This window comes from Wallemia mellicola (assembly GCF_000263375.1).
Source record: "Wallemia mellicola CBS 633.66 unplaced genomic scaffold WALSEscaffold_33, whole genome shotgun sequence".
Lineage (NCBI taxonomy): Eukaryota > Fungi > Basidiomycota > Wallemiomycetes > Wallemiales > Wallemiaceae > Wallemia > Wallemia mellicola.
Window position 1 is genome coordinate 798 of NW_006531990.1, and position 20,330 is coordinate 21,127.

At 38.8% G+C, this 20,330-nt stretch overlaps 7 protein-coding genes across 7 annotated transcripts in view; 2 read left to right on the forward strand and 5 right to left on the reverse strand.

Moving 5' to 3' along the window:
- Positions 1-2,172: 2,172 nt before the first annotated feature.
- On the reverse strand, positions 2,173-2,649 carry WALSEDRAFT_66574 (hypothetical protein; the record flags this gene model as incomplete). Its single annotated transcript, XM_006960688.1, has 1 exon — positions 2,173-2,649. The coding sequence occupies one exon, from the start codon at positions 2,647-2,649 to the stop codon at positions 2,173-2,175; it is 477 nt and encodes a 158-aa protein (XP_006960750.1).
- Positions 2,650-7,168: 4,519 nt separating this feature from the next.
- Positions 7,169-9,899, reverse strand: WALSEDRAFT_61585 (MFS general substrate transporter). The gene is made up of 5 exons (XM_006960689.1): positions 9,435-9,899; positions 8,738-9,368; positions 7,882-8,692; positions 7,585-7,836; positions 7,169-7,539 (listed from the first exon to the last, which is right to left on the reverse strand). Exons 2-5 carry the CDS (start codon positions 8,893-8,895, stop codon positions 7,264-7,266), a joined length of 1,497 nt encoding a protein of 498 aa, XP_006960751.1. The 5' UTR covers positions 8,896-9,368; positions 9,435-9,899; the 3' UTR covers positions 7,169-7,263.
- A 1,431-nt stretch (positions 9,900-11,330) lies between these two features.
- WALSEDRAFT_22869 (arsenate resistance ArsH) lies at positions 11,331-11,999 on the reverse strand (the record flags this gene model as incomplete). Its single annotated transcript, XM_006960690.1, has 1 exon — positions 11,331-11,999. The coding sequence occupies one exon, from the start codon at positions 11,997-11,999 to the stop codon at positions 11,331-11,333; it is 669 nt and encodes a 222-aa protein (XP_006960752.1).
- A 760-nt stretch (positions 12,000-12,759) lies between these two features.
- Positions 12,760-16,451, reverse strand: WALSEDRAFT_61587 (hypothetical protein). Its single transcript, XM_006960691.1, has 7 exons — positions 16,150-16,451; positions 15,803-16,103; positions 15,569-15,757; positions 15,422-15,523; positions 15,203-15,375; positions 13,773-15,159; positions 12,760-13,725 (listed from the first exon to the last, which is right to left on the reverse strand). The coding sequence occupies exons 6-7, from the start codon at positions 14,728-14,730 to the stop codon at positions 12,791-12,793; spliced, it is 1,893 nt and encodes a 630-aa protein (XP_006960753.1). The 5' UTR covers positions 14,731-15,159; positions 15,203-15,375; positions 15,422-15,523; positions 15,569-15,757; positions 15,803-16,103; positions 16,150-16,451; the 3' UTR covers positions 12,760-12,790.
- Positions 14,948-16,543, forward strand: WALSEDRAFT_22924 (MFS general substrate transporter; the record flags this gene model as incomplete). The annotated part of the gene is made up of 6 exons (XM_006960692.1): positions 14,948-15,159; positions 15,203-15,375; positions 15,422-15,523; positions 15,569-15,757; positions 15,803-16,103; positions 16,150-16,543. The coding sequence occupies 6 exons, from the start codon at positions 14,948-14,950 to the stop codon at positions 16,541-16,543; spliced, it is 1,371 nt and encodes a 456-aa protein (XP_006960754.1).
- Positions 16,544-17,731: 1,188 nt separating this feature from the next.
- Positions 17,732-19,024, reverse strand: WALSEDRAFT_22904 (DEAD-domain-containing protein; the record flags this gene model as incomplete). The annotated part of the gene is made up of 1 exon (XM_006960693.1): positions 17,732-19,024. One exon carries the CDS (start codon positions 19,022-19,024, stop codon positions 17,732-17,734), a length of 1,293 nt encoding a protein of 430 aa, XP_006960755.1.
- A 577-nt stretch (positions 19,025-19,601) lies between these two features.
- Positions 19,602-20,330, forward strand: part of WALSEDRAFT_52959 (ubiquitin) — a gene marked incomplete at both ends in the record, with an annotated part of 2,299 nt that continues 1,570 nt past the window's right edge. The window contains 3 exons of the mRNA XM_006960694.1: positions 19,602-19,619; positions 19,667-19,894; positions 19,945-20,314. Coding sequence (XP_006960756.1) covers positions 19,602-19,619; positions 19,667-19,894; positions 19,945-20,314 — 616 coding nt within the window. The remainder of the gene's footprint in view (positions 19,620-19,666; positions 19,895-19,944; positions 20,315-20,330) is intronic.

Here is a 20,330-nt window from a genome sequence, read left to right on the forward strand (position 1 = left end):
AACGATCTTTTGATAGTCTTTAGTATTTCTTTGTAGAAACGTATCCATGTTGCTTTTTCACCTAACCAATTACCCACGAATTTCCTTTTCTAAATAGTTATAAAGCGTTGCAAATTACCCACGAATTTGTTAGCCTAAATCCATATATATCGTTTCTACAATTCATTTTTGATTAGGATGTTGCTGAGTAGTCAGACTTTTTGCTGATGATGCAAGATTATCTAACCGAGATCCGCTTGGCACTACGAGCCGAAAAAAGTTCCTCGGCCAACTTAATTAACGACCCCTGTACCTGAGATAAAAAGTCTTACACTAGAAACTCGGAAAATATAATGCGAATGTTTTTTAAAGGGTTACCTTGGCAGTAAGAAAGGGTCGTAGACTAATGAAATATATCGATATATCAATACACGCAGCATTGATTAATGGACTGCATAATCAATTAATATATCAGCTGGGGTTAGCCAAAATGGTAGGCACATCATCATCGAAAATCGGCCGATTTGCCGGAGGGGCCTAAAACCCTTCTGATAAATCCGAAAGCTCTGAATTCAAAGGTGAGGAAATTTTAAAAGATGTATCTTTCGATTTTGGTGGTATAGACGCGCCTGAGAATCTCGACGCGTCGTAGGTTACAACACCATAAAAGAACCAAAATTGAAATGTGACCTATGGCGGAGAAAAGTTTAACGTGGGTATTGATGGTGATGTATTGCGTGGGTGTGTGTGTATTCTATGTTAGGTTAGGACCTAACCTAAAAAAATCTGGTTAATAGGTGATAACTCATTCTCTAGTCATATTGGACCAGATTGGATGAGATAAAGAGGCCTGCAAACGAAGTAATTAAAGAATAGAGATAATAGAGGTTAGAAGCAAGGGAAGTCCCTTAACTAGCTCTCTGAAGAAAAGTACAATGGTTTAGATATATCATTGATGATTACGCTACACTATACGCTATACAATAAGAAAATAGAAATAATAACATGCAGTATCAGTATAGTATGAATCTCATCATAACTAAATAATATGGATGGAAATATACGTTCCCGTATAGATCAAATATATAAGAAGTCTTTGATAAATATTCCTTAGAATGTTTCTGCATTAGACTATTAACACTTTCAAAGTATCATTTCGGGAAATCTGGACTACTAACGTTATATGTAGACATTTAACTACTCAGCAGCGACCTACGAAAAAGGGAAACAGAAAGACTTTATCTGTTCTTCGTCACTCAATCATCCCATGACATCCTTTTTGTCATACACTTTACTCTCCAATAGTCTAGAAATTGACTCAAGGATCTGTAATATAGTTGAATCAAACCATGAGCTTTCACATGAGAATGAAGTGTAGCAAATGAAGACACTTAACAATACATTGATCAGCGACGAATCAGCTGGTGCCAGTTAGCTGCTCAATGGCCTATATTGAGCTATTTCAGGTATACCTTTTCATGACGTCATAGGCGGAAGTTTCCATATCTCAGCAACTACGGGAGATATGACTTTATATTGACACAGGTTGTTTCTGTACCGTCAATAAACAAATTGAACTTTTGATGTCTTTTTGAGCGCGGAAAAGAGTCCCATGTATAGTCACATGTTTACATGTTAAAGTGTTTCGCCAGCCCAATTGATATTCATGGAGAAAACGATTCTTTCCTATCCCAGACTGAATCTCTCTCAAAGTTCATCACGTTCAGACCACGCAGCGCACCCTGGCTGTGGCCCGTCCTCATTCCATTTACAATTATATTTAGTGGTTTTCTCACAATTCAATATTGCTGGGTCCATCTTGTCATCACCTTCGACAGCTTTAATTGTAGCCGACCAACCTCCTCCATGTGTTAGAAGGACACAACAACGTTTACAACCACTTTTTCCGAGCCACTGCAAGACCGAATCAACTCCGTCAAAGATGGTCTGATCAATTGCTTCATTATCGCAGGTCCCTTCGTTAAGAATGGCTATCTTAAGCTTTGAGCCATGAGCCGCTTCGTATAGTGCAGTGTTATCGCATTGGGCGTTCTCACTACTTTTTTTCAAAAACAATCCTATGGCATCCTTTAAGGGAGCGTAAAACGATGCTGCCGTTGCTACAGCAAAATTGATCCTTTGAGAATCTCTATACCATGGTGCTGGGGGCTGGCCCTCAAGAAGACCAGATGCTCAAAGAGCTTGAAGATATTGTTCGTAGGTAGGCATCTGTCGTTTCTCGCTTGTAGACACGTCATCTGATATATCTCCGCTTCTTCTAGGTGCATCATCAACCAAACCATTGCAGCAAGCGTCTAAGCCTAACCTCTTATTCAAACCACGCTCTTCTATTTTGGACAAGTTAGAATATTGAATATTATCCTCATCTGATGCACCATCCAAATGAGACTGTTTGACTAGCTTAGAGTATTTCTCTTCATCCAACTCAGTGAATATACCGTTGAAGTCTATCTTCAATTTAAACGGTTCTGTAACATCCGATATAATATAGTCAGATGAATCATGTTCATAAGTATAACAAATATCAGAACCTTGACAATTTTCCTTTCCTTCATGCTTAGCTGCTGAGACAAAACCCACCAACTGCAGCAAAAAGATATAGAGAGCGATATAACTTGCAACAAAAGTATTGTTCCCCACATTTACCATACTTCTAGATACACTTTAAACGATTTCACTGATCTTCAACGTTTTAATGTAACGATGAAAGATGTGCATGTATATTTATTAATTTATTGATTTTTTTTTTATGTTTTAATTTTTAATTTTTACAAAGCTATTCCAACAGTAAAAAAAGAGGTATACAATAAATTAATCTAGTTTAATGTATTCCTAATGTGCCGAAGAATGTATTAAGCCCACTTATGAATTTTTCCTTAGGTAGTCGCTGAGTAGTCAAACTTTTCATTGATGATATAAGATAATCTAACCGAGATCTGCTTAGCACTACGAGCCGAAAAAAGCTCCTCGGTTAGCTTAATTAATGACCTCGGTAACTGATATGAAGAACCTTACGCTAGAAACTAGAAACTCGGAATAGAATTGCCAATATTTTTCACGGCTATTGTGGAGGTGAAGAAGGGTATTAAGCTAAAAACATTCCTGTTGTACTGAATAATCTTTCAAGTCATGCTTACATAACTTTTGTTCGGTCGTTGTTGAGTAGTCAAGATTCTCGCCGGTATCAGAAGAAAAAATTTACATCCATTATAGACATTTGTTTGACATACCATAAATAAAAAGGTTCTCGCGGACGATCTCATAGTGTAGAAAGATCAGTATAGTTGCAAGTATCGCCACCGCTTTTTACCAGTGACCCAATTGTAGTTAGCGAAATCTTGCATGCTCGAAAACGACCAGAGCTATTCTGACAAGGTGCCTTTTCTACTCCTAGACCACAGACTGTAGGCTATCCAGTTTCCAATCATGGACTTCTCACGTGCCGAATCTTACGCCCTAGCATCCTAAAAACCTGGTCCGTGCTTACATCTCAAGCCTCCGTCATACCAGTTTGATTGGCTTTTGGGTCTGGAAGATTTTCTGAAGAGCGCTTTAAATTAGCAAACTCGCCTCTGCAACAGGCTCCTAGACCCAATCTTTTCTCAACGTCTACAGGATACATATGTGATTCTTCGTCGTAGTGAGATAAACCCTGGGAATCCGTCCAGTCAATAAATTCAACACTGGAATAAAACTTTATTACTGGATGTTGAGCTGCTTGAGTACCGTAACTAGTGCTAACATTTGTGTCAAGAGTGCAAAAGTCAGCACCTTCGCATTCTTGCTTATCAAAAGATGTTCTTGCTGATATACTAACATCAAAAATAGAAAAATGTAAACCACAAAGATATAGAGTAATAAAAGGTGTACCAAGAAATATTTCATAACTTCAATAACCGTAGAGCTCCTAATAAGTCTAACCTATATTCTGATGAGGCTTTAAAAAGAGAAGGAAGTTTTAAATGTTTCTGTTTTCATTTTTTTATAGATTAATTCAGGGTAATAGATTGCTAGTTACAAATTGAAATATGCAACATAGCTTTTTTTTCTTCTCATTTGCCTGGGGGTCTAAACATGTATCAATCTTAAAACAAAACTATTTCGATGTCTTACTCAGAAAAGGAAAATATTTAAAATCAATCAAGCGCAGTTGTATCAGCGGGCCACCTTGCCGGCCGATGCGGGAATATAAGTAAGGTTAGCTGCGGAATAGAAGTTAATAAATGTCAATATCACGTTAAATTACAAATGCAGAAGGAAGAGGCTTTTACATCGAATAACACAAGTTATTCGAACATTTGGATGGTAAGGAAATAATATAAAGTGAAGAATTAGAGTTTAAAGCATTCCCTGACGTATTGAAGAAAATATATTAAGTCACATCTATACACTTGTCTTCGGTAGTTTCTGAGTAATTAAAATGTTCGCCAAAATATTAGATAATCTAACCGAGAATTGCTTGGCGCTATAAGCCAAAAAAGTTCCTCCATTAGCTAAATTAATGACCTCATAATTGAGACGAAAAGAGGCTTGCCCTAAAAACTCTTAATCTAACTGCGAATATGTACATAAAATATTTTGCTTATTTGTACTATTTGGTTACGTCCAAGAATCTCGATACTTTGTGTAAGATTAGGTGAACACACAATATATGATGGTCTTCATAAAGTGATACCACTCCAAGGTTCTGCTGACCTTGAAATCTTTCACTTAATGATGAAAATTAAGTAACCTTCTAATAGTATTGACCAATAAAATGTCAATTATCTACCTCCTTTCTGTCCAGTAAGATATGAAAACGTTGTATGGAAAAGATCAATCTTGATGTGTCATTTACTAGTAACAAAGGTTGATAATCGGACCAGATATGTGACTAACTGCATGACAGTGTCCCATATTCCTAGAACATCCAATCCTGTTCTTTTGCAGCGGGGTATCGTTTTAGTAATTGATATTTCAGTCCATTTTGAAGAAAATCACCAAATTTACCATGCCAAACCTTAGTAATGCGTGTTGCATTTGAGACTAGAGAGTTACCTGATTGCATGATTAAATATGTTATGGCTAAACTACAATGTCTATGGGTTTTACAATGTATTAGATTTCCCTGTTCCTTTCGCCAGCTAGATATTCCAAACTGAGACATGATGACCTAGTACCAACTTGAAATGGCATAACCTAACGAAAAGTCTAGAACGGAGAACTAGAAACGTAACTAAGTGGGTGGTGGTCCTGTGATGTTGGAACGTCGTCCCTACAACCTTTGCACTCGCCATCGTTTTGCATACTTGATGATCCCAACTAAACACAGAGTTCATGCTGCAAAGGTAACCTGCCAAAACCAAGTGAGTAGCTATGGACTGCGGAATAGAGGAATGACTAGCAGAGTGAAGCTATCCTGTAATGTAATGTAATGCCACCATACATCATCAGCTGACTATTGACGTAGTGACGTGGATTTGAGTAATTTGAGCGGGAGATATGGTTATTTAGCTGGGTTGCACTACTAATAACTTACCCCTTAAGATGCATAGACTTCCAAAGCCTCGACCTGATGTTGAGTTATCTTACAATAACCCTCCTAATTTATATATGATAAAGAGGGGCCATGTTTACATCCCTATTATAGATTGGAAATGTGAGCTGCATAGCCTTTGAGGGAGTAAATGTTACCTGATTCATCTTAACAATTTTACGATTTCTTCCATCAGTTTGTGCGAAAAGGTTTGTAAACTTGACATGTCATCCAATTAAAGTTATGGTTAAACGGGTTTTCGATTGGAAAGATGTTCACGAGGATTCATGCCCTGTCATCGCTGAAAGAGGAAAGTTCTTCTTACCTGAGAAGGGGGCTAAGAATAGGATATTTGTGGTCTATTATAGGGAATACACTTGTTGGCAACCGCTTTTATTCACTTTATCGCTACACGTGCTTTCTTATTACTTATGTAAGATGGCTTACAACAAGTAAAGACGGCCCGAACATGGCCGACGCAACAGTTGTTTGGCTCGGAGGAAAGTGCTACCGGTGTGATAAAACCACATGACGTATCTGATACTATGTATAAAGGGTTGCAGATCTAAGACAATGTTGATTTAGTTTAGCAAACTAATCAATTGACACTCTTAAAATGTTGTACCCAATGTAATTCAAGATTGTCGCTAAAAATTGAAAAGCCATATCAGAACTATATTTGACTTTGTCCAATTGCCGAAGGGGGGCCGTTATTGCTGATCATTTACCTTGAATTAATCAGTATTACGGATAATGAAACGCTCTCCAATTTATCAGATACTTAACGTGATAAATATACTTACATGATTACTTTTATTGAGATTGTAAATAAACAGACACAGATACATCATAAACATTGCAAAACTTTATTAAGTACATTAATCGCTCAAAATCTGGCTATCAGGATTACTAATTTTGACTTAACACTTGGATGAATCTTTAATGCTCAAGAGCAATATTTCATTTACTTTTTTATTAGATTCAAGTTTCATTGAAATAGGACAACAACTCTAAAGTAACTATCTAGACCTTACATAGTGTTCAAAAGTTGTATGCACAGTTTGGTGTTTCATTAGCAGATAGAACCCGTAAAAGAGATAAAAGAATACTCTTTGGTTAGCCCAACCATACTTGTTTCGTCTAATGTCAATTTTATTATCATATATGGCGCTTTAACATTGCTTAGTAGCATAGAATTGTTTTCTTAGACGATTTTGAGGACGCATCTCAGTTGTCGAGCAAATAATACTTCTATTGGAACATAAAATTATTTATAATAACGCAACTACTAATACTACTCCTATTTTCAGTTCATCTTATTTCTATTTTAGAAGTGCCTCACTTGCTGTCACGTCACATATTAGAAAAACCATCATATAAATGAATAAATATATATAATATATAATTAGGACCAAAAATATAGTACTAGCATGCAGCACTTACTTAAATCGAATACAATCATTTCATTTCATCCTATACGCAAGCATAAACCTCCAGCCTCCCAGAACTTCTTCTGGTTAGCATCATCTACGTCTGGTTTAATTCACGTGTGCGCGTTCTTGTTGATTGCTTGATCCATTAACGATCTGTACTCAGACTTCGCAAAATATCAAGCAGTCATAAGTAAACGTAATTCAATGAAAATTTATATCAGTCGCAGCAATATGTTAATAACAATTTCGTGATATATGCTTTAGCATGGTGTCTTATATTCTGGTTTGAGTCTAAGCATTACACCGATTACCTATCTAATTCTTATAGAAATAGAAGAAGGTCACCCACGCAGCTACCACAAATGCACCATAAAAGAATACACAGAGACAGTTGACATATCTGTTCACCCAACTGAGTCGAGATGCTACGAAGATGCTGCACCCGAGGTCGGCCTCCAGCTTGACACGACTATTGACACTCCGATCGAATATCTTCATGCAGTACACTCTATCTACAATTATATAAACTACACCAAGCACAACAGCCCATGCCTTCACACCCATGAATATCCAAATGACGTTGACGTATGACTGTAAGGTGTCAGATAAGCTCAGTTGTAACATATCAAAACACACCTCGTTTGGTGTGATGTCCTGCACTCTTCCTACCACAACACTCATAATGACGTCTCCGCAATTGATGAAACTCTTCCAAATCCCCAACGCTAAGCCGAGATACTTGTCGTTGTGTATAATCAGCGGAATGGAAGCGAGAAGGGAGATGGTGGAGAGCGAGAATGCGATACTTGACAGAATAAGTGGTAGTATTGGATGCACTGACGTCTTTGCAATGAGAGCATATACTATTATGTAGAGACCAGCAGCCACCTTATGTGGTTGTTAGGGTGCAAAGGCGCATAAAAATCAACGTACTGGAACAAATTGTGGTCTCCTGCCATATAGATCCACGAATACACCACCAAGCGGTGTCATTACAACTGGTATTACCTGTGTCAGAGCGCTGTAGTATCCTCCCTGTTCTGCAGACACATTGTAGTGCACTTTAACCAAGTCAGCGACGATTTTGTTGAATGTAGAGAAGACTGATGGTTGGAATATCCACGATACAGCGAACAGGAAGAACCCTGATGGCAGAGTCATGAGTATTCTATGTATCTTCGTCGTATCTTTGTCAAACACGACCTTGCAGTCGATGCGGTTCCTCTTTGACATAAAAAATACGACTATAAGATTAGCAGTGAGCGAAAGTGCCGTAAATACCACCGACATCCAATATGACATAGCATATCCTCTGGCATTTGCGATCGGCAGTGCTGTCACTTTGCCAAGGATGTTGCAGATACGCACAAAACCAAGATCAATAGCATACACCAGAGCCAGACCTCTATTGGGGAACATCTGGTAATAGAGTTTCCTCTGGGCTGTCTCCAGCACCGACTGACCTATGCCGAAGACGATTCCACCGCCTACGAAGGTCTGATAGTGATCTGCGGTTGCACCGATTGAGTCAATGATGTTTCCTAGCAGTATAAACAACATGCAAGTTATAGTACTGCTGCATATTCCAAACTGATCTACCAGAAATCCGCCAACTATTGGCAGAATTGTGTTGATGAGGTCCGAGGCTGATGAGATCACACCGAATTGACTGTTATTGATGTCTAGCTTGCTCTTTAGTGTGCTCTTCAATGAGCCGTTTATAGATCCGAAATATTCCGGTCCACTTGTCGTAAAGTCAGCAATGTGGTTCACACAGTAGCATACTCACAATGACATGAATATGACTAGACCAACTATATAGCATCTGGAACCGAGGGAAAGGGTAGATTCAACTGGTGCTTGTACATCCTTCTCATCCTTCATCTTCGACTCCTTCTCACCGCTGGTAGTTGTGTTTGCTGAAACGTAGCTTGATCTTCTTATCATGATTGATAAATCGATCGATCCCAGGATCGATCAGATAAGTCTTCTTAAAAACCATCTATATTTAGCTTCAGCCTATTTATAACATGTCTTAAACTTATTTGGAAGGCTAACGCTTGGCATGGCGCGCAAATTTTTATGTGATTCTCTTTAGCTATGTTACCATAATGGTTAAATGAAAGCCTTGACAAAGCTCCAAATACTTCTGAGCTCTAGTTTAAACTTAATGCGAGTTTCAGAAGGATTCACAACGGGACTGTATGAAGGTAGTGGAATATTATGTAGATGTAAACTGTGTACTATGATGCTCCAAGATATACTTGAATCAATGCTGGTTTAATGTGACCGCCATAGGTTACAATGTTACACCAAATATAATGAAATATTATTACGTAAGGGAGAGGTCATAGAGTGAATATGAATAGCTTATTGTATTCCTGTTATTCTCAGGTTTCTATTAAGTTATGCTTATACAGCTATTGCTGGGTCGTTAATGAGTTGCTTAATTTTTCTCTGGTGTCAGAAAAAATATGTATACCCACCGTGAAGATATGTTGAGCATACCGTAAGCGGCAAGCGTTTCCATGGGTGGTCATTAGAGTGTAAAAAAGCCAATATAGTCAAGTGTCGTCAAATCCTTGGTCCAGTGACGCAATTTTAATCCGAGAAATAATGAATGCTCGAAAATGACCCAACGAAATCTGTTATAAAGGAGCCATTTCTATTTCAAGACAACAAACTCTAGGTTATTCAGTGCCAATCACGGACTTCTTTAGTGTCGAATAATACGTGGACGAGACTCTAAAACCAAGGTTAGTACTTACAATGAGGACCCTCTATCATGTATCGGTTGCAATTACTGACACTAATTTTGAAGGTCATTTCCAATAAATAATATAAAACAATAGAAGGAATTTAATTGCTTTACTTTACTTTAATTTTGATTGCTTTTCTTCAGGAATATTGAGTAAATAATCAAACTCTTGGTATGGTTTCTGACATAGTTTCCCTGTAGGTACTATGAAGATGGGATCTAAGTGGTTGGGTCATTATTCCAGAACATCAAATCTGATGAATTTCCAAAATGTGACTGGAAGTGTAAGGAAATATAGGATAGATTCTATCCATGTAAATTCACCTTGACACATCAAATACCAGCGACATCACACGTTGTTATTGGGATCATAAAAATATTTTGGTAACCAATCCATGTGCTGGTAGAATGTGTTATTAAGCGATAAGAACAGTTATGTGGCGCTGATTTGAGTGCCGAGTGGTAACTTGGTGTGGGCGTATATCTGACTAGAACCTGAATTTCAAAACAAAATTGACAAAAAAATAAAACAACTCTCAGTATTGAGATATATCTTTTTTTTTAGTTTTCTTGTCATCAAATCTTGTAGCTGAAATCCCATAATTACATCCATTCAGAAGTGAGAAGCTTTAACTTGACTATCCTGCGCCACAAAGTAAAAAGGTATAATCACCATAATCCATATTAAAAAACCCGTATAATAAAGGTGCTGATACGTTAGGGAAGTCATCATGTCTAGCCAAAGGACGGATTTTCACGCGAGTTGAGAAGTAATCATCATGTCTCAAGACATTGTCTTTACCACATCGTATGCAATACCTGAGCTATCCCGGCTGCAGTGTACTTATGTTCGTAGAATACTTCTGAATTTAATAGTCGGAGTGATCTATTATGGGATGATAGTGATCCATTATTTGTGGGGTTGGATTGAATGTCGAGCATAACTATCTGCTCCTGTCCCAACACTATATTGAAATGCTCAATCCTCTTCTCAAAACATCACCGCGCACTGTCCCTGTAATCCTTCAAAGATACTTTAACACCTTGTCAGTCAAATCATCCACATTCTTCTGTTTACACAGCTCTGACTTATTTTTCCAGTGAATAAAATATTTCGTGGTATCAATGTTTCCATATGGCATGCCGCATGCTGAGCACTTGCCGGTGGGGAATATGACAGAAGGGTCTCGTATCCGGTAGATGGGACCATATCTGCGAACAAAGTACATAGTCCTCAGTATGAGAAGTGGAGACGTAAGCCAAAACAACCCTTCTTCGAAATAGGAGTGCTCTCTGTAGCCGAACATGATGACGCGATCACTATTCTCTGTGCGGCTATCATAGATTAAGCCGTTTTCAAGTACAAATGGGCACGAGTAATGGTGCAAATCAAAGACGTTGAAATGTGCTTTGAGTTGCTGCTTTATTTGATCCTTCATGGTATGATGATGAGAGTAATAGAGTGTTTATCATGTAAAAAAAAAGATAAATTTGTGCGGCTATAACATCCACTGTTAAACTCTATTTGGTAAAACATTGTAGTAGCATCAATGAAAAAGTTTGCTAATCTAAGGTAACAAAAAAAAAAACTATATATATATATATTTATATTTATTTATTTACTTCAGTCAGACTTTTTGTTGTTATTTTCCTTCTCTTCTTGAGACAGGAGACGTCCTTTAACCTCTTTTTCTTTGCGCTCACTCCACCTACTAGCAAATAAATCATGTTTACCGTAAAATAAACAAGACACCTTGACGAGTTCCTCGCAGACATCGACAACTCTTTCACGGTTACTTATAGGTAAAAAGCGACCTTCCGGTGAAAATGCAGTCCACGCTTTTGGTACTGAGCTTTGATTAGGAATTGTGTGCATTCTCATCCATCGTCCCAATAATCTGAGTGTATTGACAGCATTAAACGATTGCGAGCCCCCGTTGACCTGAGCGACAGCCAAAATTTTGCCTTGTGTAGGACGAACCGAACCAAGGGATAACGGAATATGATCTATCTGTGTTTTCATAATGCCTGAGATAGCACCATGCTGTTCAGGAGATACCCAGAAGTTAGCTTCACTCCAAGATACAAGTTGACGAAGTTCTTGAACTTTGGGATGATGTTCTGAATTATCATCTTTCAAAGGTAAACCATGTGGATTGAATACTCTAACGTCTGCTCCGATATGATGTAGGATCCTAGCGATTTCAAATGATAGAAGTTGCGAGTAAGACCTTTGGCGAAGACTTCCATATAAAACTAATACTTTGAGCTTGCTAGGCAATACTGCGTGCATCAAACGTGCGTCTCGTAGCTCATCCCTACCATTCTCATTAGCGATATCGAAGGTCCAGTCATCCGGGACTAGTTGCTTTCCAGGCTGATTTAATCCGGCAAGGTATGGTCGATATTTTGATATAGTCGACGACATTTGTCTGATCATCGTACATTTTTAACAAGTAACAATCTTGAAAGAAAATGCCAAGCCATCTTATCGACTCAGACTCAGAGAGCTTGTGGTAAATATATGGCCAGTCAATATTAAACGTATAAGGTATCTTGGTTGATGGACTTTCTGAACTCTACTTAACAGTAACTGTGAGACAAGACTTCTCTGGTTGATATTAGGAGATCTGACACGACTGATATAATATCAGGCGCTATCAATTTACCAATTCAGTCTTTCACGCTGCTTAGCATTCTATTTCACTTAACCATGTTAAGAAGTCCATCTTCCATTGTAACTCATCCGAAGGTCATGGTCGGGGAGCTACTGGCTGGTTTGCAGAGGGCCTTGACATAATATTTAAACAAGACTGAAATCTCACACAATCGCGTGTACATTTTGACAGGGGCCATAAAAGCTTGGAATGAGAAGTTTGGTAGTTGTTCACTAGAAGATCGCGGCAGACGTCGTGATGCCAAGTCATTGTCGGCAAGCGAATATGGAATGTATGATAATTCAAATGACTTGATATATGTGATCATGCGCAAAATACACTCCTAATGATGACTTTATCTAATAATGTTGTATTATTACTATAATTGCTCTACATATATTCTAAATAAAACATCTTTCAGATAGGTCTACATAGGCAAAGATGCCACTGTTGAGCTAATAAGACTATCTATATCCAAGTTGAAGAGCTCTTCGTTTGAAATAGTAAAGAGATTGTCTAGATTATTACTCTCACTGGTATCCTTAAGGTAACTGATAATATCTGCTAACCTACCAGCTACATAATAATGCTTTTCTCTCAATTTGAGATAATTATGAAGCTCATCTATCGCATTATCCACTTGCACAACTGCTCCTATAATTCCTCCTTTAAGCTTGGCAACCCATTTAGAAGTCAATGCCGCCACACAGATGACAAAGACATTTGTAACCATAGTGTCTGTGCGAGGGTCCACATCTTTGAATTCGCTAGCAACATGTGCCATACTGAGCGCGCAATTAATACAAACGGCTGAAGAGATACTTGAAAGTGAAAGCAATTCACCACAGGCGTTTATAAATGGTCTGTGTAGGAGAATTTGTACCATAAGATATGAACCCATCAAGCAAGACCTCTGAATAAAAACATAGATATCATCTTTTCTGCCAGACCATTGAAGATAACTTGGCAAACCCATGAACCACTTATCTAGTCTTGAATTAAGTTGATTGAAAGTATCCAGTATCCTAGCTGCTTTTTGTTGGTCATTTTGTGCATCTCTTATGGTGCCTTCATTATATATTTTTGCAAGAACATCACGCGTAATCACCAAAAGAGAAAGAAACGCGTTGAAGAAGATTAAACCGCTTTCACTCGGAGTCCCAAGCTCATCCTGAAGTGGAGATGGTCTCATTATCTTCACCAACTGTTGCGAAATGCAATCTCGTCCTTGAAATGTCGATGTCTCAACATCAATCTGAAACAGATTATAGAATGCTCTAATCCTCAGCTCGTTTTTGAGCTCATCGCTATATACTAGACCACTATGAGCTCCTATATCAGCGGATAACACCAACGCTTGACCTATAGAAAGGTTATAAAGTTCCAAATCGCACTTTTTGCAAGCCTACCTGCCAATGTCCATGAGCTTGCATGATAAGGGGTAGAATGTAAGAAGACTGCCGCCAGAACTGATTGTTGGAGATCAGCTAGTGTCGGTGATATCCCTGACATTGGTTTCGCGATCGCAAGAAATTTGAGGAAAAATGGCCATCCAGCGCTGTGCCATGAGGTAACATTACCGTCTCTATCGATATCAGATTTATCTAAGACTCGTGAATCATCATAGAATCGACTCCCAATAGCACAAACAAGCCATAGTAGCCTCTGAAAATCAACATCATGAGCTTTTATTGACCACTGTGCAAAAAATGTCTGCTTATGAAGAAGTGGTCTAAAGAGATTAGTCCTACTAAAGTAATGGTCCACTAAAGTTGATATCAAGCTCTCAGGAGGATTAAAGCTACCATCGTCCTTATCTCTCCAGAGTAAATCCGACCAAAATTCCGCTCTCCTATGTAGGAAAAAATTGCCTGGGCTACCAAACGCCAGTTGTCTTATCTGTTCAACAGGTTTCAACTTGAAAGCGGAAGCATCACCAAGAATACGCTTATCATGTGGATATAACCCATTGTTTATGTGTGCTTCAACGGCAGCAGTTTCAATCTCTAAAGCTCTGCTTGGGGTTTTTAGATCAATCGGAGTTTCCTGGATGAAGCTGCGGTAGCTACTAGACGATTCCTCGGAGAAATCACAACTGAAAGTCTCCATATCAACTCCGGGGTGGAACTTTTGAAATAGATCGACAAACTTATCGTATTTGATGTGTAGAGATTGGTATAAATCTTTATATTTCGTGCCCTTACCAGCGATCTCTTCGAAGGTACAACTGCTGTTAGTATCTCTACATCTACTGCAGCTATCTACACCGAATAGTAGCATATCCTCAATATCGCACTTTATCTTCCGTCGTCTGCAGTTATCGCAGACCCGCACTTTGCTCATCTTCCTTTTCTTCTCGACTGACATAATAGTTACAATCGAAGAGCTATTATGTGACTATTTAATTGAAGATGTTTTAGGATAAAGGTTTCGCAAACGATTAAAACCTCAAAAGTTAGCTGATCTGTTGAAAAATCCTGCCTGATCAGAATTCCGTCGGAAACTCGATTCAGTTCCGACAGCATGAAAGTATATATTTTCGGAAGACGCCATTAAACTCTGTGTTCAATTACTTCAAAGCTTAATGCTAGATAAGTCCTCTCGAGAGCTCAATAACGAGGAAAGCAGCGAAGTTATCCATATAAAACCCAATTGGAAAAATTGGCTAAACTTAGTCATATTCAGTTTAGCTCAATATATAGATGTATTCGGAACATATGCCACAATTATAGCTATTCCAATCATCGGTGAAGAGCTTTCATTGGATAGCGCTACAAGTTCATGGGTTATTGATGGGTGAGTGCAATTTTCCTTTACTTAAACACTCTGACAGTAGAAGATATCTTTTGGTATTCGCATCCTTTTTACTCGTGTTTGGTAAATTGAGTGATTTATATTCACCCAAGTTAGTCTTCGTTATTGGTTTGGCCTGGATGGGCATTTTACACCTTGGAGCTGGTTTTTGTAAAAATGCTGTCGCTCTCGTAATACTCAAAGCTCTTTCGGGATGGGGTATGTATAAATTAAATGATCCTATATCACTATTGATCCTTTGTAGGAGCTGCTGCAACTATACCATCAGGGATCAAGCTTATCGTTATGGAGTTCCCAGATGAGGAATATCGCCGAATAGCGCTATCAATCTTCTGTTTGTGCGGAGGTGAGTATCCATTTGAAGTGCATATTTTCCTCTAAACAAACAAAGGCATTGCTAATGTAACCGGTACTATCTTTGGTGGTCTACTCACAAGCGTCGACTGGCAATGGGTACTTTGGATTATTTCCATCATCACAATCCCCCTTTCGCTCGCTTCCTTCTTCACGATACCAGATGTTCCACTCAAGTTTGAGACTGATAGTAAAATGGATTTCGTTAGCTCTTTTATTATGGTTGGTAAGTTGATTTTACCTTTTTAACGCTGCTTACAAGCATTTTCAGCTGGCCTAGTATTACTTATTTACTCTCTTACAGCCGGAAATACAGTAGGATGGCCAACTGCACACATCTTAGTACCACTAATACTAGCTGTCTTGCTTTTGGTCGCCTTTTTTTATCTTCAAACTAGAATGTCTCCCAGGAGAGCTCTCATTCCACCAAGAGTTTGGCGTTACAAGGGCATGACTGTTTTGTTCTGTGCCTCATTGACTGTATCTGGCTGGTGGACTTGCGTTTTGATTTCTTTGGCTAATATTTATCAAGATGTTTGGCATTGGGACCCGACAAAAGCAGCAGTTCATTTGTAAGTAGTTAGGTCAACTACTCATGCTACACTAACACTCATTTAGCCTTCCATTTGGTATTGCTAGTGCTATAAGTGGTTCTTTAGCTTCAACCATTTTGAAGTATGCTAATTTCAAACTTTCAATTCTTGTTGCATATCTCGCATCCCTTTCTGGCGTTTTACTTATCAGTTTTGGAGATGAACAAAGTCTCTATTGGAGATTCGCAGTACCAGGAATGGTTATAGGGTCCGCTGCATGTGCTTTTCTTTATACTGCGACAAATGTTGGTATGGTGCAGGTTTCACCTGATAATGAAACTGGTTTGGCGGGTTCTATGTTTCAAATGTCTCAACAGACTGGTTCTGCGATTATGATCTCTATTTTCATTGCTATTCGGGGTGCTGTTAATGAGCAGAGTACTGACATATTTAAAGGCACATCAGCAGGGATGTGGTGAGTGGTTCATCACATTACATTTTCAAAGTTGACTGTTTTAGGCTCGTTACTGGATTACACGGATTATTATTTACCATCAGCTTATTTTTCTTATAGAATACTTGAATATCTTCATTGTATTGTACTACACATACATAGCATTTTGATATTTCCTTTTCAGAAAAACTCACCACTTTTAAACAAGCTAATTGCTTAAATAAAACCATCCTATTGTATCTGGCATGCTGTAACACCTACACATTTTGAAAAGATTCATGATATAATCAGTATTCAGTTGGTGAAGTTTTCCTGAGCGTCAGATACTGCTGTTAAATATTTAATCTTACTGGTGTCGATATTTAGGGTACTAATATAGTACATACACTACGTCTGCTGTGTAAAAATCGTAGGACCTGTTAAATACTGCGCTTCGCTTCCTCATAATAGATCCGAACCGTCAGCTGTACAACTCAGCCCCGCAAAAGGTACACAGGAACAGCTGAAATGAATGTCTGACGGTTAGAGTATTTCCAATAAAATATATATTACACATTTAGAAAGTAAACCTTTTATCTTTGTGTTTCAGCTTCCGGGTGGGACTTTTGGAAAATTTTGAATGCTATGCTGTTTTTATTAAAACAATATCGGATGAAGATATCGGGTCTTAGTACATTACCTCAATCATTACAACCAACTTATGTTCAAGATAATTTTAATACCAGCTCTTCTCGCTACTTCCGCTCTTGTCTTAGCGGGAGGTCCTGAAATCTGTACAGGAAAAGGTGGTTGTGCCGAGTACCAAATCACCAAAGACTGTTGCGCGGAAGTTGATCATTCAGGTAAATAACTGTTCACACCAATTTACATGTACTGATATGCTCAAAGCACATTACGACGAGCAGTCCCGGTAAGCAAAACCCCCCAAAGAAAAAGCGCCATACTTACCCACCAACAGCAAATGTGTCCCATACACTAGTAATGGTATCAATACAGGTGGTATGGTTGATTGCTGTGCATCTAGAGGTGCCGGTAGCAAAGAAGTAAAGTTGGCATTAAGCGCCGATCTCTGTTAAACCAATTAAAGTTATTAGCAAAGCTGTGATATTCCCCTAGTTGTATTACGCCCCAATACATACTTTATTTAAAACACAAGCACAGCTGATTGATTCATAAGTTAATAAATTATGTCTCTATAAGTAGTCTAAACAAATTAATCATCTTTTTCCTCCTTACGGTCCTTCTCCTCCTTGCTGACATCTTCTTTGGCTAATTTTCTTCGCTTAGAAGCATTTACAATCTGTTTGTGCTTCTTGACATCATCTCTACCGACGTTAGTTCCAGCCGCTTCATGGACTGTTTCCCTCTCAATTGGTCTCTTTTTCAATGCTTTACGCATGTTGCTATTAGGCTTCTTCAACTTCAACATCCACTCTGGTACATCACATCCACTACTCTTCATGACATTGACGACCGATTTAAGGTAAGGAGCATCATCGTTTGTGAAGAAGGTAATAGCTTGACCAATTCTACCAGCCCTACCGGTACGACCAACTCTGTGAACATAAGAAGCCGGGCTTTGAGGGAAATCATAGTTCAAAACCAAGTTGATAGCTTGGACGTCTATACCACGAGCGAGAACGTCAGTTGCGATCAATACCCAAACATCACCTCTACGGAATTGCTTGATAACTTCATCTCTTTGTGCAGCCGTACGTTCACCATGGATGACATCAACTCTAACACCATCGTATACAAGCTCATTGAAAAGCTCATTTGCTCTCTCTACGCTTTGAACGAAAATAAGTACTGGCGGTTTGAGCTCACCAGCTTGAACAAGTTGTCGAACAGCAAGTAATTTACCATCTTCTCTACCAACATACATCAGTTTCTGTTGTACACCCTTTGCTGCGGCATCTTTGCGCCCGATTATCATTCTAACGGGCATACGCAGAATATTTTGGCTAACCTCCTCAACCGATGCGGGAAGGGTGGCGGTGAAGAGTGATTTACGAATCGAGGAGTGTGAACATGCACCAACAATAGTGTCAACTTGATCTATGAAACCCATCTCTAACAGTCTGTCGGCTTCATCGAGGATAAGGTGGCGAACGTTTGAAAGATCCACTTCTTCGGTCTCTATTGCATGTTTTAGTCTTAGAGGAGTAGAAATAAGAATATCATGCTTTGAACGGGTAGATGGATCTGATTTCATCGTAGCTTGATTAGCTTTACTAAGAACAGAAATTCGCCACCTTCTACCGATACCAACTCTGGCGAGTTCGTTTCGTATCTGCTGAGCTAACTCTCTCGTTGGGGATATGATAACCGCCCTGAAGCCTTCCTTCTTTGGCTCACCAAGTGAGTGCAGAAGTGGGAGCAAGTATGCTAAAGTCTTACCAGAACCGGTCGGTGCGACAGCAAGTAAATCCCTATCACTACAAGCCAGTGGAATGGACTGTGCTTGTACGGGTGTGAGGTTATCCAAGAAGCTTATATTACGCATTATATAGTTTTCAAACTTGAGGCAGCTTTTGAGTTCGTCTATAGAGCGAAGTGGAGGCTGAGCATTCTCACTAAGGTTTATTTGCATTTGTTTACGCAATTTATTTATCTCATCCTGCGTTGGTGGTGTATAGGAAGGTATAACCTCGTCCTTCTTCTTTACTGGCTTCTCCTTTCCTTTATCAGAACTGGTTTTAAAATCGCCGAAGAAGTCTAAATCTTTTGGTAGCTGACTAGATTGATTGTCTGTACTCGTAGATGGTAAAGATTTCTATAGACGACGTCAGAATTTTCTACAAAAACCTAAGAGGACTAACATCGAATAGTTGAATATCACTGGCGAACTTCTTTTTATTAAAGAATGCACCGGATTTAGTTAATAAACTGAATGGATCTCCCATCCTCTTTTACCGATTAAAGCTAAATTAATCAAGACGGCTGATCTCGTCATAGCATCCCATTTTTTATTTTATTTCCCAAGATAGGGGGATCATCCACGGGAGACTCCTTAACTATTAACAATCACCATCGTGAGTAAATTGCCTCTAGAGTCGTTTACACATCTAATACAGATACAGATGCAAGTATTTGTTAAAGTACGCCACACTTTATTTTCATCTCTCGCCACACTAACCTACTATAGACACTCACAGGCAAGACTATCACTCTCGACGTAGAGTCATCCGACACTATTGATAACGTCAAAACCAAGATCCAAGATAAGGAGGGTATCCCCCCTGATCAGCAACGTTTGATTTTCGCTGGCAAACAGCTCGAGGATGGTAGAACACTTAGTGACTACAACATCCAAAAGGAATCCACACTTCATTTAGTCTTGAGATTACGTGGTGGTATGCAGATATTCGTAAAGGTGAGCTTTTTCATTGCCACTCACATGACACCATTTTGACAGCACATCAGACTCTCACAGGTAAAACAATCACTCTAGAAGTAGAATCACAAGATACCATCGACAACGTGAAGACTAAAATCCAAGACAAGGAAGGTATTCCACCAGATCAACAGCGTCTCATCTTTGCTGGTAAGCAATTAGAGGACGGTCGTACTCTCTCAGACTACAATATTCAAAAAGAGTCTACACTCCACTTGGTTTTACGTCTCCGTGGTGGTATGCAAATTTTCGTCAAGACTCTTACCGGTAAGACAATTACTTTAGAGGTTGAGTCACAGGATACCATCGATAACGTTAAAACTAAGATTCAAGACAAGGAAGGTATTCCTCCAGATCAACAGCGTTTAATTTTCGCTGGTAAACAGCTCGAAGATGGTCGTACACTTAGCGATTA

Coding starts and splice junctions, on each gene's coding strand:
- WALSEDRAFT_61585 (XM_006960689.1), bottom strand. CDS start 8,895: ATGATAAGAAGATCAAGCTACGTTTCAGCAAACACAACTACCAGCGGT. Junction 8,693..8,737: donor CTAGTCATATTCATGTCATT/GTGAGTATGCTA, acceptor CTTTACGACAAG/TGGACCGGAATATTTCGGAT. Junction 7,837..7,881: donor GGAGACCACAATTTGTTCCA/GTACGTTGATTT, acceptor CAACCACATAAG/GTGGCTGCTGGTCTCTACAT.
- WALSEDRAFT_61587 (XM_006960691.1), bottom strand. CDS start 14,730: ATGTCAGTCGAGAAGAAAAGGAAGATGAGCAAAGTGCGGGTCTGCGAT. Junction 13,726..13,772: donor AAGCTCATGGACATTGGCAG/GTAGGCTTGCAA, acceptor ACCTTTCTATAG/GTCAAGCGTTGGTGTTATCC.